Consider the following 27,055-nt stretch of genomic DNA (forward strand, 5'->3'; position numbering starts at 1 on the left):
CTTGTTCAGACACCTCAGCAAGTTCAGTGAGTCGATCACTTGGCAAGTTCAGTAAGTAGACGACAAATTTTCTGTTATAATGCTCATAAAAAATTGCTCATAAGTGCTCATAAAATTTGTTTTCCCCTATATAATTTACTTGGTCAGCAGAGTTTGAATTGGTTTTATTAAAACAGGATTGGCCATTTTAAGTGGTTTTAAAGAATTTTTTAGTTATGTCTATTTTGCAGGAAATCTCCTTTGTACACAAAAGATTAAGTCATCGCATTGTCCATGCAAAATGGTTGTGCCAACTGGTTAAGGTATTGGCATTGACAAGCTCAGTATCTCAGATAGTTGACTGCAAAGAGATATCTCTAAAAAGCTGAGAGTTCTTAAAGGTATCCTGCAAAGAAATAAAACAACAAAATTGGGTTTATAAAGATGACCTGAAAGACTTTGTGTTCTGCTTGGGGTTTTAGTTGTTGTTTGGTTTTACATTAGAAATTCAAGTCCTGTCTTCCCAGAAGACTGTAATGGCTGGAAAACTAGTGAAATGATGTCATTTCAACAGTCAGGAAAGTGAAATTTGAGCATTCAAGACAAGAGGAGATCTTTAGTCAGATTAACAAAAACTTTTATTTATTTATTTGTTTTGTCACCACCTATTTAACTTCAATGGCCAATTAACATTTTGGATAAAGGACATCTCTGTTAAAATTCAGCACCCTAAGGCCTTCAATTTAGGTGTAATATCACTCCATAAACATGAGAGAGATACACATCCTCCTCTAAACACAGGAAAAATCATAGTTGGTATTCCTGATACTTTAAGGTAACAATCAAGCAAATGCCCCCTCCCTCCCTCCCCCTACCTTCTTTATACATCATAAAGAAGGTAAAAAGAGTACAAGCCTGATTTTTAAAAAAGGCTTAACTATTTGTTCAAACTAAATGTTTAACATCACCTTTACAGCTTTTAGATTGAAAGCAGTAATCTGTTTATCACACTACCAGCCATTTTTAGGGCAAAGTTCTCTTGCTGTTTTGATACAGCAGGGAGATTGCAATGAGAGCTGAACAAATAGAAGGAAAATTATTGGCAATCAGTCATTAGACTTTAAAAGCGAATTTCAATTCACCCATGTTCAGAAAAGTGAATTGCACGTTATGCATTGATTGTTAAATTTGTAATTCAGACTTTAGGTTAGTTACGTAAATCACTGAATGCCTTTTGACAATGGACTTTAGGTAAGGAAGTTCCAGAGATCTCTGTAAGTCTGTGTTTGCTTGAGCACCATATGACTAAGCATTTGGGACATGAAGCCACAAAAACATTTGAAAGCTAGGACTATTATTCACTGTACCCTCCACCCTGTCTCAGGAACATTGCTGGAAATGATATAGTTGGATGACAATTATGACTTTCAGGTGATCATCCCTCCCACTCAGAAACAGATTAAAAGTAACTTTACACAAATAACTTTTAAAAAATACAGATTAGAATTCTTAATAGTTGTGCTTCAAAGGCAGGTAATAAATACTAATTAAGGGCAAAATTGCCATTTTACAGACTGTCCCATATGTAGGACAGTACGTTGTGATGCCCCAAGAGGAGACCAGAAAGCTGATTGTGATTCTGAATCATAATCTGTCTCCTGGTTTCCTTCTGCTCCAGCAGGGGCTAACCCCATAGCTAGCACAGCATATGTCCTCATATATGCCAGTGCAGCTGAACTGGTTGGCAGAACCAATGATCCACCCATTACCTGCCCCATACTGCCTGTTCTCCACCCACATATCTGGGGAGGAAGGGCATAGTGGCCTCCGGGAGACTACTGTCACCTACATACTGCTACCCATGCTATGACATGCTGTCATGGTTCCTTCCCCACTCTGAACTCTAGGGTACAGATGTGGGGACCTGCATGAAAACCTCCTAAGCTTACTTTTACCAGCTTAGGTTAATACTTTCCCAAGGTACAAATTAATTTTACCCTTTGCCCTTGGAATTTCCACTGCCACCACCAAACTTTAACTGGGTTTACTGGGAAACATAGTTTGGACACATCTTTCCCCCTAAAAATCCACCCAACCCTTGCACCCCACTTCCTGGGGAAGGTTTGGTAAAAATCCTCACCAATTTGCATAGGTGACCACAGACCCAAACCCTTGGATCTTAGGGCAATGAAAAAACATTCAGTTTTCTTACAAGAAGACTTTTAATAGAAGTAAAGGAATCACCTCTGTAAAATCAGGATGGTAGATACCTTAGAGGGTAATTAGATTCAAAACACAGAGAATCCCTCTAAGCAAAACCTTAAGTTACAAAAAAGACACACGGCCAGGGATAGTCATTCTATTCAGCACAGTTCTTTTCTCAGCCATTTAAAGAAATGATAATCTAACACATACCTAGCTAGATTACTTACTAAAAGTTCTAAGACTCCATTCCTGTTCTGCCCCTGGCAAAAACAGCATACAGACAGCCACAGACCCTTTGTTTTTCTCCCTCCTCCCAGCTTTTGAAAGTATCTTGTCTCCTCATTGGTCATTTTGGTCAGGTGCCAGCTAGGTTACCTTTAGCTTCTTAACCCTTTACAGGTGAGAGGATTTTTCCTTTGGCCAGGAGGGATTTTAAAGGAGTTTACCCTTCCCTTTATATTTATGACACATGCTGTATGTGCCACAGTCTGCATAAGACAAAGCATATAATTTCTCGTGATCAGATTCAGCAAATACATGTTCAGCCTAATAAACACAGTTTAATTCCTTGCACTGTTCTTATAACCATGTTTGTCTAGTATATTAGAGACACAAGATGGGTGAGGTAATAGCTTTTGTTTGACCAAGTTCTGTTGGTGAAGGAGACAAGCTTTCAAGCTACACAGAGCTCTTCTTTACCTTACCCACCTTTGTCTCTCTGCAATTTAATCCTGGCAGTGGAATTAAATTTGCAAGTAGATAGGTTTGCCTTACAAAATAAAAAACAAACAGCATTTATTCTACTATGCTACTGGTCTAAAATGCTGGAGCACTTGCATTAGTTAGTGCAAATAGTTAAACGAATGTTATAATACTGTATAGCTTCATTAAAGGCTGAACATGAAGAGATGAAAACTGGACTGTAATATCGGTTAATGCTAGTGAATCGGCCAAGAATCAAGGTAATGAAGAAATACATTTGAAAGGATTAACATTGCTGTGGAATTTACCGTTCCACGAGGTCAATCCTGTGGGATTCAAGAGGAAGACTGTGAAAGAGCAGGTGAGTGCCACTGGTACGTCTACTGGAGGCTGTTTCTTTTTTTCAGTTGTGATCCAGTAAGGTAAAGTAGGTTGAGAGGAGCAGGTGCTGCGAGATGGGAAAACCAGAATAGATCATAAGGCAGAGTATAAGAGATGAAAGAGATGAACTGATAAATCCACATCCATTCCTGGTGTAAGTGTAACCCACACACCTCCTGGGTGTGGTGTTCTGTCCCATCTAGTGGCACTGAGACCACTTAGAGCAGCGGTGGGCGAACTTTTTGGCCTGAGGGCCACATCAGGGAATGGAAATTGTACGGCGGGCTATGAATGCGCACGAAATTGGAGGTAGGGGTGCGGGAGGGGGTGCGGGCTCTGACTGGGGGTGTGGGCTCTGGGGTAGGGCCGGAAATGAGGAGTTCAGGGTGCGGGAGCGGGCTCTGAGTTGGGGTGTGGGGGGAGGTGAGGACTCTGGGGTAGGGCTAGGGATGAGGGGTTTGGGATGCAGGGGGGGTTCCAGGCTGGGACCAAGGGGTTCTGAGGGGGGATCAGGGCTGCGGCAGGGGGTTGGGGCATGCGGGAAGGGTGTGAGGGCTCCGTCTGGGGGTGCGCGCTCTGGGGTGGGGCTGGGGATGAGGGGCTTGGGGCACAAGAGGGGGCTCTGGGCTGTGAGCGAGGGTGGGAGGGGGGATCAGGGCTATGGCAGAGGATTGGGGTGGGGAGGGGGGCTGAGGAGTGCAGGCTCCAGGTGTCGCTTACTGCAAGCAGCTCTTGGAAGCATGTCCCTTCCCCAGCTCCAAGGCACAGCCAGGCGGCTCTGCATGCTGCCCTGTCCGCAGGCGCCATCCCTGCAGCTCCCATTGGCCAGGAACTGTGGCCAGTGGGAGCTGTGGGGGTGGCGCCAGCGGATAGGGCAGCGAGCAGAGCCACCTGGCCTCGCCTCCATATACTACATAGGAGTCAGAGGGGGGGGTCATGCTGGCTGCTTCCTGGGACCCGCGCGAAGTGGGGCAAGCACCCGACCCCACTCTCCCGGCTGGGGTGCCGGAGCGGGGCAAACGCCCAATGCTGCTCCCTGACGGGAGCTGAGGGTCAAATTAAATGGTCTGATGGGCCTGATGTGGCCTGCGGGCCATAGTTTGCCCACCCCTGATTTAGAGAGAGATTAATCAGTGTGCTCTACAGTCTTAGCTAACAACTGTATGGCTTTTAGCTCATGCAGTAGAGGCTCATGCACTAAGCTCCAGAGGCCCCAGGTTCTATCCCACCCGCTGTGGCTGGCCTTATATAAGGTGGGGCCTGGCTGAACTCTAGCTCACTCTTATTTTGTTCACATTCCCTCCCTTACAGCCAGTAGGTAACTGTATTATATAACTTGAGTTAATGAAGCCCTTTCATAGACGCATAGACTTTAAGGCCAGAAAGGATCGTCATGATCGTCTAGTCTGATCTCCTGCATATTGCAGGCCACGGAACCTCACCCATCCACTCCTGTAATAGACCCTAACCTCTGGCTGAGTTACTGAACTCCATGATTTCAAGACTTCAAGTTACAGAGAATCCACCATTTACACTAGTATAAACCTACAAGTGACCCGTGCTTCATGCTGCAGAGGAAGGCGATCTTTGACAATAGTCATTAAAGGAAAATTCCTTCAATTCTGGCATTTTCTCTGCTTCACTCTGGCTTTCTGTTGTAGTTAAATCTCAAACACTCAGCGGCTTTTCCAGATCAGTGGTGCCCCAGATTGTATTGCCCTTTCTCCTCTCACACCTTGGAGAAGTCCCAGAATGCATGAGATTTGAAGACAGCAGCTGGCTTAGCAGAGCTGCTAGATCTACTAAAATACCAGGAAGAATCAGCAAAGGTAGGAGGCTCTTTGGGAAACGAATCAAGTAGAGTGGAATACTTATCAAAATTTTTATGGGAAAACTGTTTCTGGTTCAGTTCAGTTCAATGTTTTAGGACAGTTCAGAGTTTTTTGTCTCCTCCTTCCCCCATACAACTTGAAACCAAGAGATTAGGTCCTAATCTAGCTTCCATTAAACTGAATAGAAAAACTTCCATTGCCTTAAACGGGAAGTTGGATTGGGACCACAGTAGCATTCAAAACAGGACTAGATGACATTGATATGGCTAATAAGAACATGCATAGTTGCATTTGATAGGATAAAAAAATCACGACGGATAGAAACCTTTGTGCTTCACCGTATACCTTAACCACGCATTGACAGTGGTTGGGAAGAAACATCCTGTATGAGCAGGTTAATATATAATTGTCCATAATAGGGTTTTGCTCCTTCCTCCGAAGCCTCTGGTTCTGGCTATTATTGGAGACAGGATAGCAGAGTGCATGGACACAGACTCCGGCTTTGAGCTGGTAGGTAGCCAATCTTCCTTCTCTATTATGCACATGTAGGGTGACCAGATAGCAAGTGTGAAAAATCAGGACGGGGGTGAGGGGGTAATAGGAGCTCATATAAAAAAAAGCCCCAAATATCGGGACTGTCCCTATAAAATCGGGACATCTGGTCACCCTATGCACATGATCACTTCACAAGTGAGCTCCAGAGACCATCAACCAAGGGCCTGATCCTGCTAGGGCAGTGTGCAGGCATCTGCATGCCTTTAATCGCCATTGAAGTCAATGGGTGGTTATTATCTCATAGGAGGTGGCCAGTACCTTGGAGTTTTGAGTTTCATGTCTTAAAATTTCTAAATTAGAAAAGTTTATAATTCATTTCCATAATGGCCTAATTTTTTATCTATGTATTTATTTAATTGTGCTCATTATTTTGAATGGAAACTGCTCCAGTTTAGTGACATTATTGAATCTCAGAAGGATTCTGTTGCATTTTTGAGAATATTCTTTTACTATGGTTTCTTTTCTTTCTTTTATACAATAGTAGCATCATCAGAAATTTTCACAAGCAAACATCCAGAGCCACCTTAAAAAAGCAACATGAAAGAAACTAAGAAACCAGCTGCAACTGAGAAATTCTGCTGTATTTCCAAGCTTAAGGTGATCTTTTAATTATTTTATTTATTTATACACACAGTTGTTGTAGTTGCTTGCCTCTAGGTTAAAAGTTATAAACCAATGGAATTGTAGGTACAAAGGTAGGAAGCACTGATTATTTTAAAGCTCACAGTTAACTATAAAGTTCAAACATAGTTTACTGTAAAATGTTGTTTAATGCCATCACCTTAAGCTCTGTGATGCACTGGAGGGAGCACTTGAAAGCTCCTTGTTAAAACTCCCCTCCAAACTGAAGGAGGGACTGAGAGGATTTCCCCCGCTCTGCTATAGACACCTCATTTCTGGAAACTGCTAAAGGATTCTTGGCAAAGGTGACATACTTGCGATGAGCTAATATTTTGCTTTGAATATACCGAATTGTATTTAGTGGCTTCATTTTGTGTTAGTATTTCATAGTCAGTTTGTTACTAGTGTTTCCTACACTTGAATATGATCGTTAAAAGTTTGGAAGTTACTTAAAAATATTCTCATTTTTATTTCATGTTTACTTAGTGATACCCCCAGATGTAAAGGCATCACTCAGCAAATGAGAGCATTTATATTTAAATAATCTCTTATCAATTACTAAACATTACTTGAAAAAAGGACATATTATTATTTACCATATTTTAAATTTACTAACTTTGGGCCAGATTGTGAACCCTGCTCACATGGGAGAGTAGTTACTCACACAAGTAGTCCTCTCAAAGCCAATGGGACTGCTCCTGGGAGTAACTGATGACCCACATGAGTAAAGCCAAAGGCCTTTCAGGTCACTTGGTTGGGGTTCTTTTTCTTTTGGTGCATGTATTTATTCAGTCCCGCAGATGGCACTCTTGCAACAAACATCTGCTCAGTGGGAAAATTCCTGCACCTAGATTGTCTAAAAACGAACCTCAATCACATCCTTGGCTGTAGAACTCGATGTTAAGTAGTGTCTGGTGAAGAATGGGGATCTGAGGGTTCTGAAGGATGAACAGCAATGATAACACAGATGTATGTGAACAGGTGGAAGATAAAAACCTGCTCTCCTTATTCATGGACGTAGTCCCACTGAAGTCAGAACACGATGCGCAAGTACAGCAAGTACGCAAATACAAGCGTATGGAGTTGAATTCATATTTAGTTCAAAACTGCAGGACTATGTATTTGCTTTCACTGGAAACACAACGTTGTTGGGAAAAGTAGCTATGAAGTATGCCTAAATCTCCATGCTCTTGTTAATTTGTGTGTGTATTCTTCTCTTCTTCTCCCAGGTATTTCTGCTGGCATCATCATTTGCATATCTAGCTAAAACTATGTCTGGGGCTTACATGAATAGCATGCTCACACAGATAGAGAGAAGATTTAATATTCCAGCCTCTCTGGTGGGCATTATTAATGGAAGCTTTGAAATTGGTAATCATTTATTTTAGTATTCTTTGACAAAACAGTATTTTTCCACAGCTGGGGTGAGGGGCTATTTCGGCTCTTCCCTTTCTTCATTAGTTTGTCTGGGTTTGCAGCCATTGTGTGACCTGTAGATGTGTCTGTGACCAGATCCTATAAACTGTTACTCGTGTATTTAGGCCCACTGAAATCAATAGGACCATTTATGTGACAAAGGGAATGCAGATGCAAACTCTGGTTCGACTAGCTTGATCTGCTTAGGAGCTTCCAAAGAACACCTGACTGTTATATTTTGCCAATAGAACATCCAGTTTAACACCAAAGATACTATTTAACATTTATATGGCACTGTTCATCAGCAGATCTCAAAATTCTTTACCCTGGTAAGTATTCTTATCCTTATTTTACAGGTGGGCAGATCTTAAAGGAGTAAAAAGCTGTTAAAACATACTTCTGTAACTAAAGTTTGAAGATTTGACTCTGAACAGACAGGGAGCAGATCCATTGAGAAAGAAGGGTCTATTTTTTGGGTCACTTTTCAGAAAACAACTATATACACTTTAATGCTTAAGAACAGGATTGTCCCCTGGAATTGTGGCACCCTCCTGACTCCTCTTTCTGGCTACCTGCCTCATAGATCATAGGGCTAAGGGAGAGTAGCCCCTGCTGGGGCCACTATTCCATCTCCTACACCAGTGAGTGGGGAGTGAGAGAGCAGGGGGAGGGAACGGACCGACCCCTGCCTCCACAAAAGGTATAGATCAAAGTGCAAGTCTCGAGCAAAGGGCACTCGGTAGCTGAGCTGCTACAGGAGCAGACAAAGAACCAGACTTTGTCTCTAAAAGTGTATACTTTACAGTGTAGGTCCTGATTACCCCTTGCTTCGGGGGCGGGGGGAGGGGGGAGAGGAAGAAATCTGCATTAGCCCTATAACTGGCACAGATTACTTCCCCTGGAATGCCGGCTCATTGATGCTGGCTGATGCAATGGTGGGGGATGGAGCCAAGGATCCTTCCACTTCTCTCCCTTACCTGCCCACTCTGCAATTCAGTCCCATAAGGCAGCTCAGAATAGAGCCCTTGGAGGGAGGGACCTCTGAGGGACTTACAGACCCACCCAGGGTAGTCTCATGCTTTTGAAATAACAAAGGAAATTGCCAAAATTACTGATGCTGGGTCTAAAAAGGTGATGGTTTAAAACTAATTAACCCCTGGTATTAATATGAATACGTAACTGAAAAGACTTGTGGATATTGTCATCTTGATTGATTTAAAATTTCAGGATTAAAATAATCTTAATATGTAATGTAATGAACTCAATAGGAATGCTCCAATGTAGAAAGTTGCACCCATACTTAAGTATAAATGGGACTTTTGAGCGTTACACCTGGCTCAATGCAGTTTGACTATCGATTTATATATAAAAAGGATATGCCAGCATTTCTTGCACCTTTCTCGGACACAGCTGGCACTGGCCATTGGCAGAGACTCAATACTGGACTAGATGGACACATGATTTAACCCGGTATGGCAGTTCCTGTGTTTCCAATAAAAAGGAGGATGTCTTAACAAGTGTGTCAGAAATTATACCTGCCCTGGACCATTTTGGGTCTGGTTCTGCTCTTAGTTATACTGGTTATAAATCCAAAGTATAGTAAATTCAGTGAAGTCATAGGAGCTACATAAGTATAAGATGAATGTGAGTGAGATCAGAATCAAGCTCTTTGAGTCTATTTATATTTTATAATGACATTCAGTACAGTAACCTCTTTTTTCTCCCCTATTAAGTTATTTTTGCAACTAATATAAATGAATCAATTCTTCTCTCTATATGTGTTATCTTGTATTTATTTTCAGTGTTGAAGTACTTAGATTTATATTTCTGCATTTTCCCCCATCATTGCATTTATGTGTTAAAATCTGTGCCATAAAATTTGTATACATAGAAAGTGTCCTAAGAGAATAATAACGTACCAAGACATGTACTATCTTGGAGCTGCAGGGCCTAGTTTCTAGAAAACAGTGTTTACAATATATCATAAAGCTTTTCCTCACATGAAATGTTCCCTCTCTAAAAAGAAATGATTTAATGGGGGACTTTCTTTATCCATGTTATTCCTCACAAATCAGGGAAGAAATAAAGGGGATATCAAACTGACTACACTATGTAGCATCCCCATCAGAACTTAGAGAATAATAGATTTTTGAGTTTGGTTTCCAAACAAAAAAATACGCCGGGGGGGGGGGGGAGTTGATTAGTTTTGAACAGAATTGAAATGTTGTTTGTTTTTCCTTGCCAAATGAAAAAAAATGGTTTGTTTAGAAAATGTAGTTTTAAATCAATATTTTGTTTCATTTTAAAACAAACCATTTTGACATTTCAAAATGTTTGGTTTTTAATTGTTTTTCAGCTGAAATTAATAGGTCAATTAGACCCAAATTTGAAAATAGTGCCAGTGCCCTAAAAAATGCATTTTTTGGCAAATTTTTATTTGCTGAATAAATTTCACCCAGCTCTAATTCACATGGATTTCTGTATTCATCCGTGTTTTCTCCATTAACTTGTAATTTACATTTCTCTGAAAGTGCACTGACGGCAGTAATTTAGTACGCAGGTGGTTGTTTTCTTCTTCTGACAGCCTCAGTTGATATTCTCCTCTTTAGTCATAATTTCTACTTTACTTAACATTCTATTATCAGAATATTTCCTAGTTGGCCTAACCCTTTACGCAAAAACCACAGATGCAAAAACCATAGATGGAAAAGTCTTATTTAATCATCTAGCCAATCCTCTTGCTAGTACAGTAACACCCACATCGAGTAACTTGGCATGTAAATGTGAAAATGAACCATGCTCTTCTTTCTGCAGGAAACTTGTTGATGATAGCATTTGTGAGTTACTTTGGTGCGAAACTTCATAGACCAAGAATAATTACTTTGGGGTGCACAGTTATGTCTTTTGGCTGTCTTTTGATATCACTACCTCATTTTCTCATGGAACGGTGAGTATTTAGCTAAGGATGGACCAGATTGTGGTATGCTTACTCTCCTTGAGTAATACGTTATTCCACAAGTGGTCCCAATGAAATCAGTAGGACCACTTGTGGAGTAAGGTATGCTCAGCATGAATCAGGGTATCAGAATTTGGTTCTTTTTTTTTTTTTTTTTTTTGCAAGGGCTTCAGAAGTTAATAACTACTTCCTAACCACGGATTAACGGTTGGGAGATTCACATCTCTACTGGGCAACCCATAGGTGCTGACTTTTATTTTTCCTTGGGGGTGCTCCACCCTGCTCTGCCCCAAAGCCCCTTCCCCACCCTGTTCCCTCCCTGAGGCCCTGCCCTGCCTCTTCCCACCCCCACTGTGCCCCTCCCCTGAGGCTCCACCCTCACTCCGCCTCTTCCTGCCCCCTCTTCAACCCCCACCCACTCACTGCTCTCCGCCCTCCCCCAAGTGCCTCCCGCAGCCACCAAACAGCTGATCAGCAGCACCACCAAACAGCTGTGGCAGGTGGGTGCTGACCACCCGCTATTTTTTTTCTGTGGGTGCCTGAGCACTGGAGCACCCATGGAGTCAGCGCCTATGGGGCAACCTATGTTGTTCCATTTTGTTTCATCTCCTGATCCGAGTGGGCAGTTGTCACCATGGATGATTACCTCCCTGTTCTGTGATGTCTCAGCAGGGGAAGCTCCAAGTTGCATTGCCCTCTATTCCTATCATATTACGATACCATAGTAGTATTATTAGTATACCTTATTATATTTTCTTGGTCCCGAAGTCTCTTTCTCCTGTATCGCCTGTGTCTGTAATGATGCCTACATCACCTCAAGTAATATCACACATGTACATCACTGACTTGTATCTCCCTCTACAAAATCCCTTTTCATGGCTTCATCTCCTCTGGCCTTGACTGATTCAACTCTTTCCTATATGGATTTCCCAAGTCCCAGCTCTCTGGCTGCAGCACAAATGGAATATAGGTTTCTATTATAGGGTTTCTTTAATCTTCATCTGAAACATCTGATACTGGATTCTGTCAGAAACTGAATACTGGAGTGGATAGACCACACGTCTGATCCAGTATGACAGTTTCTTTATTCCAGAGATTACTTTTGGTTAATGAATGGAACATTCAATGAACTTTTAATTCTTATTATATCTAAGTAATTCCTTTCCTAAACAGCTTTAATACAAGAGAACAGCTTTATGAGCTGGATCTGATATATTCTCTCTTTAATTTGGAAACATTTTACTTTGACTCAAACAGGTATCAGTATGAAACTGCCCTTTCACCATTAGAGAATTCTTCATCAAGCATGTCCATGTGTCTCATAAATCAAATCCAGTCCTCCACATCTATGGAGAAACAATCAGCAGGTGCGTCTCTTTCTGTGTCTAGTGCTCCTTTTTTGCTTAATTACTTTTGTAGGTTTTGAGTAGGCTGCATGTGTTTCATTAATGCTTTTTCTAGGGCTCAAGGTTAGGTATAAAAAGCTGCAGAACTCAGGCAGTTTCCTCGCTTTAGTTTTTTTCTTTAGGGCAGTGTAATAGTCTGTTGCCCTAGAGACATTCATGGTTCCATGTGCAGGTCTTATAATGTTCACAGGCATGGGTGGCCCTTCCTTCACTGCCTGATTGTGAGAAAAGCTAACAGAACACAGATTTTGGAAACACTCTCTAGGCTACCTCGCACGAACAAGGCAGCATTGCGAGTGCTGGGAAAATGGGTAAGAGATATAAGAATTCCACCTTGTTCTTTCAAGCAGTGGAGAAAAGGAGGAGGAGGAGCAGAGAAGAGAAATAGCATCTACTCCCTTTCAATAGACGGTATGTGTGATGGGGGAGAAACTAGATGCTATAAACTAGGGTCTGTAGCTTATTTTATTGCTTGAAACATGCAAGTACATTGCCAGTGCCATATTAATGTAAATTAATGATATTGTTATCAAATGGCACTACAGAGACCAATGAAATACTCATGGCATAGCATCCTGCCACTAAGTTGTTATATTTTTGCCATGGTGTTCCATCAATCTATGATAAGGGTGTATCATGTTGATGCAATATTATTATGCAAACTTTGCAACATAAAGACAGGATGTCATTATTTTTTGTTTTTTTGTGGCTCAATTTAATGAAGAACATGGCCTTCAAGCTCTTCATGGTTCTGCATCACTGTTCTGGGACTTAAAGAAAAATGAAAATAATACATGCTACTTAATACTACATGCTACTTAACAACCACACTTTGTGTTACATATCACCTTTCATCTGAGGATTTAGAAAATTGTTTGCCTCATTTTATGAAGGCAGAATATGCTACACAGAGAAGTTAAACAGTTATACCTAGGTTATACAGCAAATCAGTATGCAAGTAAGGAATATAACCCAGAAGTCCTTATTCCAAGTCATTTGCTTTGGGCAAATTATTTTGGTTTCACTATGAACATTGTTAGATTTGCATAGCTCTGTATGAATTTTCAGCCTGAGTTTTCAGTTTAAGTGATAGCACAAAATATTGCTTTTATACAACTGTAAACTGAATCTTCTGACAAGGTTATTGAATTTTGAGCTAGCTCAGCCCAGTAGTTTTAAGGTGGCATCAATTTTGGGAACCTTAAGTCAGATCTTGAAAGGCAAAAAAGCTTTCAGAAGGGCTGATAGAAAAATTTCAAGTGAAACATTTTCATATTGGAAAATGAGATGTTTTTAAAATCAATTTTCTGCAGGAAAAGATAATCTTCAGCAAATTTTCCATCAGGAATATTGAAACAAAATGCTTCAGTTCAGGGAGTTCAACCCAAAACAGTGAGCACAGCAAGTCAGCCACAGGGAGAGACCATTGGGGTATCATGGGAGATGGTGTGTAGCCAGGTAGCAGTACCCATAGGAAAGAATCAGAAAAGAGGTTTTCCTGGTTTGTGTTGGTTTGGAACTGTCAAAATGTTTCATTTTGATCAAAAATGTCAAAATATAATGCACCATTTCCAAACTGAAATTTTCTACAATTTTTTTTATTTTAAGAAAAATTTTGATATTTTGTACTCATTTGGGATGAAAACAAATGGTGAAATATCCTTATGTTCCATGGGACAGATATGCTGTTTTTGAATCATCTCTTACTTTTGGTTCACAAAGGTTTTTTCTGTCATTTTAAGGATACACTTCTATTCCATGAATTATCTAGGGGTCAAATTCTGCCAGGCCTTTATGCAGGTAAACAGCAATTTTGGAGGAGGAAGAGATGGTGCAAGGACCTTCACCTAAAGGCCAGGCAGAATTTCAGAATCTTGTGCTCGCAAGAATGCAGGCACCATTGTCTGCTACTGACCTCAAAGTTACAGTGGCCCAGTGCGTGGAGAGGAGGCAAAGATCTGGCCTAGGCAGTGACCAACACTCCTGACTGTGTGGAGGGAGTAAGTTGCACTCCATAAAGTGATGTAGCAGCAGGCATAATGCCTCTGAGGCAAACTCTTTACCAGTTCTCTTACTGGGTTACTATGTATGACTCCTCATTGCCCCATTCTCTGGGCTGGGCCTATAAGGCCCTATTAAACCCTAAGTGGTGAGATGGCTTTTCATATTCATTTCTCTTTGTAGAAAATATTTCATTTCCAGGCAACATTAAAACCACTAATACAGGTTTCTTGTTTTATTCACAGAGTGCGAACAAAAGTCTGGGTCCTTGATGTGGGTGCTTGTGTTGGTAGGAAACATGATACGAGGCATTGGTGAAACTCCCATCATGCCGTTAGTTATTTCATATGTGGAGGATTTTTCCAAAGCAGAAAATTCACCTTTTTACATAGGTATATCTTCAAGTGCTCAACATTGTTGTGTCATGTGCTGGCTTAAAAAAAAACAAAAAAAACACCCCCGCCCACCCTTTTTGGCTGTTCAAGGTAAATAGTGCACCAAAATTCTTTTTATTTATTTACCTAGTAGTCAGAGGTGGGTGCACACTCCAGAAAATGTCATTCAACTATCAGTTCAAATGTTTAAATGAATTTGAGTGTTCATTGATTGTATGAAGGCTGGGATCCTGCATTGAGAATCAACTGAGCAGACCCTTGAGCGTAGGTGGAGCCCCACTTAAATCAATGGAGCTCTGCCTGGGTTTAGGGATTTACCTTTGTGCCCTTTAGCATTCGCTTTCTTTAAATATTCTAGTGAAAAAGTTACTTGGTTGGTATATTTGACTGAACAAAAAACAGACGACTTGATCCAAAGCCCGTTAAAATCAATGGAAAGACTCAGGCCCATGAAGCACATACAGGAGAACAGGGACAGCAAGTGAATTTCAGATTTATAAGCAAGCAGCCCTGATATTAAGTGTCAACCAGAGAACAAAGTATGCTAGGGCACTTATAGAATCATAGAAGTGTAGGACTGTCAGGGACCTCATCTAGGTTCAGTCCCCTGCATGCCAGGCAGGACTAAGCAATAACTAGACCTCTCCTGACAGGTGTTTGTCTAACTTTTTCTTAATAACCTCCAATGATGGAGACTCCACCACCTCCCTAGGAAGTTTGTTCCAGAGCATAACCACCCTGACAGTTAGGAAGTTTTTCCTAATGTCCAATCTAAACCTCCCTTGCTGCAATTTAAACCCATTGCTTCTTGTCCTTTCCTCAGAGGTTAATGAGATCAATTTCTCACTTTCCTCCTGGTAACAATCTTTTACGTATTTAAAAACTGTTGTCACGTCCCCCCCCCAGTTGTCTCTTCTCCAGACTAAACAAACCCAATTTTTCCAACTTTCCTTGTATGTCATGTTTTCTACACCGTTCATCATTATTATTGTTCTTCTCTGGACTTTCTCCAATTTGCCCACATCTTTCCCGAAATGTGGCGCCCAGAACTGGACACAATACTACAGCTGAGGCCTTAGCATGGAGTAGAGTAGAAGCAAGTCAGCGACAGAGCTGGAAATAGAACCCAGGACTTCTGACTCAAAGTCCACTGCATTAACCACTAGGCAACACTCCCTTCCTGTGTGCCCAATCAATTGAACTGGACTAAAAACAAAACTATTTTCCATGAAAATAACTCTCTGTAGGTCTAATTTTGTGTATTTTCCCCCTTTCCCAATTTTAGGATGCTTACAGATAGCAACTGTGATAGGTCCTTTTATTGGTTTCATGTTGGGATCATATTGTGCACAGCTGTATGTGGATCTGGGTTTCACAGATATAGGTAATGAACTAATATCTATAAATAAAATTTGTATGTATTAATCAACAGGGATGATTTGTGTATATCTCAGCATCAACTGCACTTGTAGTTTTCTGCCAGTTTGCTAGTAATAGTTTTCTGATGAAAAATCATATGTTGTTCAGTTCAACAAAATCACCTGAATTCAAACATGAGTGAAAGAATCTGTCAAACAGATCATCTGGTAAATTATTCTGTCATCTGAGATAGTTTAACAGTAAAAAAAAAACATATTCAATAAAGAACACTCAGATTTGGCAGATAAATTATTTGCATAAAAAAGAGATATTGGTGACCTCCACAAGCCTCATTTTAAGAGGTACTTTGAATCTTTCAAACAGTTTTATTCTATCTTAAATATGAGAAGTAACCAGCACAACCAATGACCACAGGGAAAGATAACTCAGAGCTAATCAGATATGTGTTCCTTTATTTTTAGAGGAGGTGACTATAACACTTACTGATGCCCGTTGGGTTGGGGCATGGTGGCTGGGCATTCTGATTTGTGGATCAGTAAATCTGCTCACTGGAATACCTTTTTGTTTTCTGCCCGAGTCCCTTCCAAAGGAAGGACAAGCAAGTGATACTGAGCTATTAAGTAAGATAAATGAATCAAAAGAGAGAGGTGAAACTCAAGCCAAATGGAAAATGCGTGAAATCACTAAAGGTAAGTTAAGCTAACTATCTCCTAAATGTACAATTGTCATTATCTGGTAGAACACATTAAAACCAGCACCATACTAGGTAAGTCTTTCTTTTCTCTATATGATTGGACTATGTGTGTTTTATAACTAAAGATGGTACCGAGTTGCAACATTCACACAGTGATTTTCAACTCCCCAAAGTATAAGGGTGTTGGATCTGGGATTTTGGATTGGCCCCTTATAGAGATAAATGCCTGCTTTGAAATTGAGATCCAGATTCACCTCCCCACTTCTCCTAAATTTCAGGGGAGTTTTGATCTGGAGTTTTGCTTCCAGCCAACCACTAATTATAACTAGAGCTGGGAAAGACTACTGTACACTGACAAAGTTTAGAAAATGAAACTGAAAAAATCACAGGAAGTTGCAAATCTTAGAGGGTGAAATCCCCTCTCCGCGTTTCCCTAGGCAGAGAACCAGCGCAAGGCCTGTGCGCCACTTAAGTTCCAATTAAATCCTCAAAACAGGACCTACAAGGCACTCAAGTGGTTCATAGGCCTCTGAAAACAGGTGGATTTCACCAGAAAGATTTACTAATTTTTTTTTTTTTTACTGTTGCATGGATATAGATAACAAGCTTTATATTTGTAAAGGTTTTCTATATGTGGTATACCTTGTTTTTTCTTTTAATTTCTGTATGTCTTCCAGTTCTTCATATTGACCCTTTAGGAACATAAATAACTAAAATTCATTATAGGAGAAGATTGTCGGAAGAGACTAGTGGTACTGGATGTCCCAATAGAGACATTTTAACAGGCCCTAGTTTTTAGAAAGGGCTGAGCACATGCACTCTGAAAAGCTTATCCCTTGAAGGTATCTCAAGATAGGTGCCACTTCACATTCAATGTACCCAAAATCATTAGTTACTTTTGAAAACCTATATTAAATCTTCACTCTGTTAAATACAAGGTCATTTCTTTTCAGTCATGTAGTCCAAAAATCAACAGCCAGTTTTCCTTCCATGAAGTAATCTTTTGACAAAGAAAGGAGCCCATTTAATCACTCAGCATTTCTAGTCCCGCAGTGTTATCTAAGAGCACTTTTCTTTCTATTATCATTCATAGGAGCAGCACTTTTTATTATATTTATGTGGAAGTCCACTGACCCTAAAAATCCCTAATTAAAAGGTGTCTTGGTTTCAAGTGAAAAATCCACTTTGTGTAGTTCAACTTAACACTCCCATCCCTTTCCCAGAATGTTTTGATCCTAGACCATGTGGCATCTACAAACAAGGCAGCCTGCTCATAGCATTTCAGCCATTAGAGACATTTTGGCTTTTTTATTATAAACTAAACAATATTGTGAGACTGATGTATTAACCCTCATTTACTGAGATACTAGTCCTCCCTCCCTCAAAGGATATACTTCAATGAAAAGCGGTGCTCATTTTCGACAAATTGTGGTCATTGTGTTATAAAAGTTTCAGTTTGTTTTACAAAGTTTCTTGACAGTAGATCAGCACACTAGTTAGTGCAAAAAATTAAACAGAGAGGAATTATTTTTTTTATGGTTTGGATTCTGATTCTGCAAACTTTACTCAAGCATAACTCCCAAAGATACCCAGTCCCACTAACGTTTGACTGAATGAGAACTCAGAATCAAGTACTTAGAAGTGTGGTGGAAGAGACAGTGGTTAGATCCTAGGTAGCCATTATGAGACCAGCAGTGCAGCATTTCAGGAATGCAAAATCTGAAAGAATGATGAGATCTTGTTAGCATGGTGCAGTGGGAAGAAGCATTAATATCCATGTGTATATAATATATGTGGGACATGCTTAAAGAAGACATAGTTAAAAATGAAATGTATATGAATTCCACTGTGAAAGAAAAATGGATGGAACCAAGAATGCCTGCACGAAAGGAATGAGGACAATAAAAGATCCTGTACTGGAAATGGAGGGGAGGGAGAGACTCAAACAAGAAGAGAGTCAATTAAGGTTTTTGTTTAAAAGATGAGGGCAGGAAAACAAACCCGGAACGAGTTAATGCTACCCACACGGTTTATTAGTAACCAGAAGGTTACTAATTTATTATAGGTTTCAGAGTAACAGCCGCGTTAGTCTATATTCGCAAAAAGAAAAGGAGTACTTGTGGCACCTTAGAGACAAACCAATTTATTTGAGCATGAGCTTTCGTGAGCTACAGCTCACTTCATCGGATGCATACCGTGGAAACTGCAGCAGATATTATATACACACAGAGATCATGAAACAATACCTCCTCCCACCCCACTGTCCTGCTGGTAATAGCTTATCTAAAGTGATCATCAAGTTGGGCCATTTCCAGCACAAATCCAGGTTTTCTCACCCTCCACCCCCCTACACACAACTCTCTTCACAATGTGCATGATAATCAAGGTGGGCCATTTCCTGCACAAATCCACAAATTGTGCAGGAAATGGCCCACCTTGATTATCATGCACATTGTGAAGAGAGTTGTCACTTTGGATGGGCTATTACCAGCAGGAGAGTGAGTTTGTGGGGGGGGGGGGGGGTGTGGAGGGTGAGAAAACCTGGATTTGTGCTGGAAATGGCCCAACTTGATGATCACTTTAGATAAGCTATTACCAGCAGGACAGTGGGGTGGGAGGAGGTATTGTTTCATGATCTCTGTGTGTATATAATATCTGCTGCAGTTTCCACGGTATGCATCCGATGAAGTGAGCTGTAGCTCACGAAAGCTCATGCTCAAATAAATTGGTTAGTCTCTAAGGTGCCACAAGTACTCCTTTTTTTAAATTTATTATACAAATACATCATGATTTAAAAAAAAAGAAAAAGATAAGCACTCAGTTGTGCTTTACAGGCAGTTCCTTGGATTGGAATCGGAGTGTGTGGGGTAGGAGAGGGACATCTTGAGCTAACAAAAGACCCTCCAGGGGACCATTCCAGATGGTGTTAGTTACAGTAGGTCTGTGGCCTCTGACCAATCCCAGCATTGAACTGGATTCAATTTAGGGCCACCTCTGCTTCCCTACTTCCTCAGCCACAATGAGCAATGTCATCTTGTAAAGCTTCAAAATAACGTGTTACATTCTTCATTCCAGATTTCATCCCATTCCTCCGGAGTCTGTTTCACAACCCAGTTTATATGTTGTTTATATGCATAACTGTGATGCAGTTCAGTGCTTTCATTGGTATGATAACCTTCATGCCAAAATATTTGGAACAACAGTATGGGAAATCTGCATCACAAGCCATCTTTTTAATAGGTACACTCCCATTATATCTCATTTTTGCCTACCAGCTGGTGACTCTGCTGAGGGCTTTATATGATAAATATTTGCACAACAAGAAAAGCTTTATTTGCTTGTGTCTCCATAGCTGTTTACAATTTACCAGTTATATGCATTGGATATTTTCTTGGAGGCTTTCTAATGAAGAAATTCAAGATAAGTACCATTCAAGCTGCCAACATAGCCTTTTGGATCTCTTTAATTGAATACCTAATCTACTTCGCTGCTTATTTCACGGTCTGTGAAAATTCTCCAGTTGCTGGTCTAACAGTCTCCTATGAAGGGTATGTTCTTTAAATCACAATACTGAAACGATCTGTCATCCCCTTGTAATAAAACCAATATTCTAGTTAGAAATGGGCCAAGGAGTCCACAGTTTGGTTTTGCAAAAACAAAACCAGGAACACTTCAGATTCAGGTTCTAATTTATCCAAACCATCAGTGTCCAAGAAGGCAAAGGCAGTGAGTTTCTCTCTCCCTCCCCAACTCATCCTCCCACTCTGTATCTAAAACCATAGTGCTGAGAAGTTAGTTAACGCGGGTGTTAAGTCCACTGAGTACTCTCCTTGGAAGATGATCTATCCTAGGTCTCAAACAAAAGTGAGAATGTAGTGGAAGAGGTGAAAGTGCTGTGAACTGTGTTCATGTGTTCTGAACATTTAAATTAACCTGTTTGCCTCCCGTTTTCTAAAACATCCATGCAACAATACAGAAACAAAAATGCACATACAGTTGCATGTCCCACTGGCACTTGTGACTAATACAATCGTATATTCCAGTCAGATATTTGCTGGTGTAAGTGGCCAGTTATGTGTCTGGCTGACCATTCACATATGTAATTGCAATAACAGAGGGACATACAGGAGCTTTTTATTTAAATATTATTTTCATGTAGATAACATGGAATGTTTTATCTGCAGTTTCTTGATTTGAAGGTTGCCACGAATCTGTATGTGTGTGCCTGTGTGTATACAAACCTATACTTACACACACACACACGAACAGATGATATAAGCACCATAGTCTATGAAAGTCATGTTGTACAGCAGTCGTAGTATATCTCTGTGGACTGTACAATGTCTCGAGCCAAAAAAATTACACAGAAGAAAGACTAAATTCTAAGGGTCTGACCAATTAATGTTTTATGTGAAAAGTGCAGGGCCGAGTCCTGGAAAAGTTCCTGACCTACCAAGAGAGTTTTATGTAGTCAATGATAAGAAGCTTCTATTGGGGGGTTGTTTTAGGCGGTGGTGATGGTTGTTTTTTAACTCCTTAATTGTTTATTCACCTTTTAAATATATTTCAGAATAGAACAGGTCTCATACATGGAAACAACCCTACTTGCTGACTGTAACAGTGATTGTGATTGCTCAAGTAAAGTGTGGGACCCCGTTTGTGGGAAGAATGGAATAACGTATGTTTCACCTTGTCTTGCTGGTTGTAAAGCTTCAGATGGAACAAGCAAATATACAGTAAGGCCTACCAGCTCACATTATGAAATCTAGATAGCATGGTGCAGTGGGATATATACATATAAATTTGACAAGGATTTTAAAGAGTGATAATTAGAGATGGGCAAAGTGGTTTGGGTACAATAAGGACTGACCTGACCCTTTGCCCCAAATTCAAACTGACTCTGAAAATTTGAAGCTTGAATTAGTTCAATTAAGTTTAAAGAAAACAAAAGATTGAACAAGCCTCTTCTCTTTTATGGAATAGACAGAAGTGGAAATACCAAAATACCATTTGAGAAGTTATGCCTCTGGTATTTTCCACTTGTCTGAAACCTGGAAGTGCCAGTGTTTAAAGCAGTCTAAAAAAGTGGGGGATCTATCATAATCTGGACGCAGCATCTTTGGTAAGATAGTGCTGAAAGTCTCAGCAATCAAGAGCAATTTTAATTGGGGCAGGGGTCAGGTCTTTGACCCTTGTACACAGGCCCCCCACCACCTTTTTAAACACTGGGAAGCACTAGAAATCTCACAAAAATAATAGAATTCTAAAGCAGGGCTATAATGATCTGTAACAGGATGACAGGTTTCAGAGTAGCAGCCGTGTTAGTCTGTATTCACAAAAAGAAAAGGAGTACTTGTGGCACCTTAGAGACTAACCAATTTATTTGAGCATAAGCTTTCGTGAGCTACAGCTCACTTCATCGGATGCATAAAGTGGAAAATACAGTGAGGAGATTTATATACACACAGACCATGAAAAAATGGGTGTTTATCATACACATCGTAAGGAGAGTGATCACTTAAGATGAGCTATTACCAGCAGGAGAGTAGGGTGGGGGGAGAGAAAACCTTTTGAAGTGATAATCAAGGTGGGCCATTTCCAGCACATTTCCAGGAGTTAACAAGAACGTCTGAGGAACAGTGCGGGGGGAGGGGAGGGGGGAGGGATAAACAAGGGGAAGTAGTTTTACTTTGTATAATGACTCAACCACTCCCAGTCTCTATTCAAGTGTAAGTTAATTGTATCCAATTTGCAAATTAATTCCAATTCAGCAGTCTCTCGTTGGAGTCTGTTTTTGAATTTTTTGTTGTTGTTGAAGAATAGTCACTTTTCGATCAGAAATCGAGTGACCAGAGAGATTGAAGTGTTCTCTGACTGGTTTATGAATGTTATAATTCTTGACATCTGATTTGTGTCCATTTATTCGTTTACATAGAGACTGTCCAGTTTGACCAATGTACATGGCAGAGGGGCATTGCTGGCACATGATGGCATATATCACATTGGTAGATGTGCAGGTGAACGAGCCTCTGATAATGTGGCTGATGTGATTAGGCCCTGTGATGGTGTCCCCTGAATAGATATGTGGGCACAGTTGGCAACGGGCTTTGTTGCAAGGATAGGTTCCTGGGTTAGTGGTTCTGTTGTGTGGTATGTGGTTGCTGGTGAGTATTCGCTTCAGGTTAGGGGGCTGTCTGTAGGCAAGGACTGACTTGTCTCCCAAGATTTGTGAGAGTGTTGGGTCATCCTTCAGGATAGGTTGTAGATCCGTGATAATGCATTGGAGGGGTTTTAGTTGGGGGCTGAAGGTGACGGCTAGTGGTGTTCTGTTATTTTTTTTGTTAGGCCTGTCCTGTAGTAGGTGACTTCTGGGAACTCTTCTGGCTCTATCAATCTGTTTCTTCACTTCTGCAGGTCGGTATTGTAGTTGTAAGAATGCTTGATAGAGATCTTGTAGGTGTTTGTCTCTGTCTGAGGGGTTGGAGCAAATGCGGTTGTATCGCAGAGCTTGGCTGTAGACAATGGATCGTGTGGTGTGGTCAGGGTGAAAGCTGGAGGCATGTAGGTAGGAATAGCGGTCAGTAGGTTTCCGGTATAGGGTGGTGTTTATGTGACCATCGTTTATTAGCACTGTAGTATCCGGGAAGTGGATCTCTTGTGTGGACTGGACCAGGCTGAGGTTGATGGTGGGATGGAAATTGTTGAAATCATGGTGGAATTCCTCGAGGGCTTCTTTTCCATGGGTCCAGATGATGAAGATATCATCAATATAGTGCAAGTAGAGTAGGGGCGTTAGGGGACAAGAGCTGAGGAATCGTTGTTCTAAGTCAGCCATAAAAATGTTGGCAGAGACTGGGAGTAGCTAAGTCATTATGCAAGGTAACCTATTACTCCTTGTTTTCCTAACACTACCCCCCCTCCCCTTCCTCAGACGTTCTTGTTAAACCCTGGATTTGTGCTGGAAATGGCCCACCTTGATTATCATACACATTATAAGGAGAGTGATCACTTTACATAAGGTATTACCAGCAGGAGAGTGGGGTGGGGGTAGAGAAAACCTTTTGTAGTGATAAACACCCATTTTTTCATGATTTGTGTGTATAAAAAGATCTTCTACACTTTCCACAGTATGCATCCGATGAAGTGAGCTGTAGCTCACGAAAGCTTATGCTCAAATAAATTGGTTAGTCTCTAAGGTGCCACAAGTCCTCCTTTTCTTTTTGTAACAGGATGGCTAACAAACAAACAAAAACCCTGATGAGAGGTTATTATCTTAATACGGTAAGAATTTTCCTTAAGGCTTTAGTTATAAATTCTTGCATGCTAGGTGGAACATGACTGAGAATGAGAACTGCAATACAACAAAATAAAACAAAGCCCAAAGAAGAGTTTAGAAAGTCTGAGAACCAATAAACATATTTTAAATAACTATGAGATCACACAGAGGGACAGATTTTGATGCCTTACTCATGATCATTATTCTCTTGCTCTGTGAATTGACTTCATTGGCACCTCACATGGTGTATGATACTACTCAGTGTAAGGGTATTGTAGTCTGGGCCTAAATGATTAAAACCATCTTTTGACAGGTATTTGAAAATTGCACCTGTGTTGCAGCTTCTGGATTTTCATCTGGAAATGTCTCTGCGGTTCTGGGCCAGTGTGACAAAGAAGCAAACTGTGACATGATGCTTCACTACTTTTTAATATTATCAATAGTCTGCAGCTTCATTTATTCCTTAGGAGCCATGCCTGGATATATGGTTTTAATAAGGTACAGTAGAACGCCCTTACTGTAAGCACCCTGCTAGAAATTTTATACTGAGGTCATGCATTCCTATGAGTTGGTGGAGGTTCTCTGTCTTCTTATGCTGATTGTTAGGGCTTATATTTCAGGATAAGCTTTCTCAACTTTGGAAGGTGATTTTGCTTCTGCCCAGATTAATGGGAGCTCTTTGAGTCAGTTTACTGAGACACCTTAGCAAGGTGCATAACAACTATGAATTTACTGATCACATCTGCTCAGCATGCATATAAACGCAGCCCTGATTTAACTCCCAAAGTCTGGTCCTATCTTGCGATGGGCTCATTGCAAAACAGTGGATGGTACTGTGAGGGCAGCCTTTCCTCTGGTTATTCAAAAGTCTTGGTCAAGAATCTCAAAAAGACCTCCTCTTTCATGAGAGCCACTTAATCAAGATAATGGACCCCTGTAATTAATGGCCACGGTAGTTGGATTCTGGTGTAATATGATGCAGAATTTGATTGACAAACCAATGGCAACTTTGTTTCGCATTTATATTGCCGACTGTTGTTCAATATACAATGCAATTCTCACGTAGGTCTCTAAAGCCTGAAGAAAAGTCATTTGGTGTGGGTATCCATATACTTGCTTCAAGAGTATTTGGTAAGAAATGTTTTAAACCGTGCTGTGAGTGCAAACAAGGACAAATGCAGAGGTCATATTCACCATATGCATCTCCACTTATCTGAAAAAAGAACTGCTGGTACAGGGGGCATGGCCAGGCAAACATGAACTTTGCTTTAGAGCCAGAGGCATCTGGCTGCAAATTACAGCAACTTTCAGTCTGGGCTAATTTATGCCAGGGACTCCATTTATGCCTCCATCTTAAAGCCACCTTGTGCCATTTTCATCCTGCCAAATGTTCACTGAGTATAGTTCAGCTGGAAGAGATAATCTCTCCCATGGTATCTTAAATATTTCTGTTTGATGAGTGTGGGCAAATGTTGACATATGAATGGCAACTACAGTATGTATTTTTTAAACTGCAGTATAAAGTGCCAAACAAGCATCAAGAAAGAAACTACTTAGGTGGAAATAAGAGAAGGAGGCTAAGGAAAGAGAGACTCTTGTATGAACTATAGAGAAGGGGGCTGATGTAGGAAGAGGGAGGAACTGTGATGGTCCTATATTTATTCCATTAATCTGCAGAAAAGTGTGCTTCTAACATACACATTGAAAAATGTCTTATTTATCCTCACGGTCACCCCTTTCTCTCCCTCCTAGCTGGAATTCCATCTCCCATTTATTTTGGAGCTTTGATAGACACAACATGTTTGAAATGGGGAACTCTGAGTTGTGGTGGTGAAGGAGCATGTAGGATGTATGACATTGTCACATATAGGTACAGTTTCTTTTGCACACCTATCTATATCTATTCCTCAATACTGTGTTCATCACTATAGTATCTGTTCTATTGATCTTCCTCTAGTTGACAAACCACAAAATTGGATTATAGATTTGGCCATAAACATATTCTTCAGTATACACCTATTTCCCCGTTAAGGTTACCTTTGCAAAGTGTTCTGTTTCCATAACAGCTCCTCACCAAAAATTTCTTGTTATTGCATCATGCCCGTATATTACTGCTTTCATCACAAAGAATCCTAAAATGCTTTATTATGGTACAAGTATTATTTTTTATTTATTTAATTAATTTATTTGTATTACCATAGTGCCAAAGGGCCCTAGTAATGGACTAGGACCCCATTGTGTTAGGTCTGTACAAACACCTAACAAAAAGACAAGCCTTGCCCCACAGGGCTTCTACCTCTGAAATACAGCTGCTGTTGTTGAGAAAAGTGGCAGCTGTTTAACAGCTGACAACAACATTGCATAACATCTTTGAATAGGAAGTGAAGGACACTGTCTCCAAAAGGAATTGCAGGAGTAGTTCAGGTAGAGAGAATGTAGTTTTCCAAGATGGAATTTGTCTAGGATACCATGGCTATAGCCCTCTGAAGTCCTAGAAGAAATGCTGTGAGATCTTTAAAGACCACTTGTATTCAGCTCCTTATTTATGTCTTATTGAAAAAATGGCCCCTTCAGCAGACCACTATCTACCTTTGTTAGGATATTGGTTCAATATAGGCTCAGAAGTACGAATGCCACTTCCTAAATAACCTAAGTATTACCTCATCCATGTACTGATCCAGTGTACATTGAGATCCAAAAGAATCACAGCTCAAGCCATTAGTGTACTTTCAGAGCAGCGAGATTTTACAGTGACAAGAACAAAAAGCTATGCTCTAATGCTGCAAGCAAACATGTTTTAATGAATCACACCTTTTATTCCAGATGGCTCTACCTGGGACTGCCAGCGATATTACGTGGACTGTCCTACATCCCATGTGTGTTAATTCTCCTTATCTTAAAGAAACAACTTACATCTTCTGAAGAGAAGACCTTAAATAGTTCACCAATGGCAACGGAGGTCATAGAAGAGCAAAAATGACTGAACAGAGAAGCACTCCAAAAGCTCAGACTTTTGCGGGGCATATCATGAGACAGTCTCATAGTATAAACTTGAGCATATCTTTACTAATGATTGGTGATTGAAACTAGTGAACACTTGGACTGAGACTAATATAATTATTAGGGCTGTCAAGGGATTAAAAATATTAATCGCAACAAATCGTGCGATTAAAAAAATTAATCGCGATTAATTGTGCGATTAATTGCACTGTTAAACAACAATAGAATACCATTTATTTTAAATATTTTTGGATGT

General features: G+C 40.5%; 1 protein-coding gene across 8 annotated transcripts; it reads left to right on the plus strand.

The window, feature by feature from the left end:
* Positions 1–27,055, plus strand: LOC140900753 (solute carrier organic anion transporter family member 1A2). Of its 8 annotated transcripts, none has more exons than XM_073318519.2 (18): positions 1–51; positions 3,067–3,247; positions 4,929–5,096; positions 5,519–5,609; positions 6,136–6,251; positions 7,505–7,646; positions 10,506–10,638; positions 11,905–12,014; positions 14,300–14,446; positions 15,735–15,833; positions 16,291–16,518; positions 19,599–19,763; positions 19,876–20,071; positions 21,094–21,259; positions 24,113–24,297; positions 24,866–24,930; positions 25,552–25,669; positions 26,623–27,055. In XM_073318519.2, the coding sequence occupies exons 5-18, from the start codon at positions 6,192–6,194 to the stop codon at positions 26,777–26,779; spliced, it is 1,971 nt and encodes a 656-aa protein (XP_073174620.1). In that variant the 5' UTR covers positions 1–51; positions 3,067–3,247; positions 4,929–5,096; positions 5,519–5,609; positions 6,136–6,191; the 3' UTR covers positions 26,780–27,055. The 8 variants fall into 8 exon arrangements, with proteins under 8 accessions (XP_073174620.1, XP_073174647.1, XP_073174629.1 ...); XM_073318546.2 differs by having other exon boundaries at positions 4,960–5,096; XM_073318537.2 differs by having other exon boundaries at positions 7–51; positions 3,078–3,247.

The sequence above is a fragment of the Lepidochelys kempii genome, chromosome 1, assembly GCF_965140285.1.
Source record: "Lepidochelys kempii isolate rLepKem1 chromosome 1, rLepKem1.hap1, whole genome shotgun sequence".
Classification (NCBI taxonomy): Eukaryota; Metazoa; Chordata; order Testudines; family Cheloniidae; genus Lepidochelys; species Lepidochelys kempii.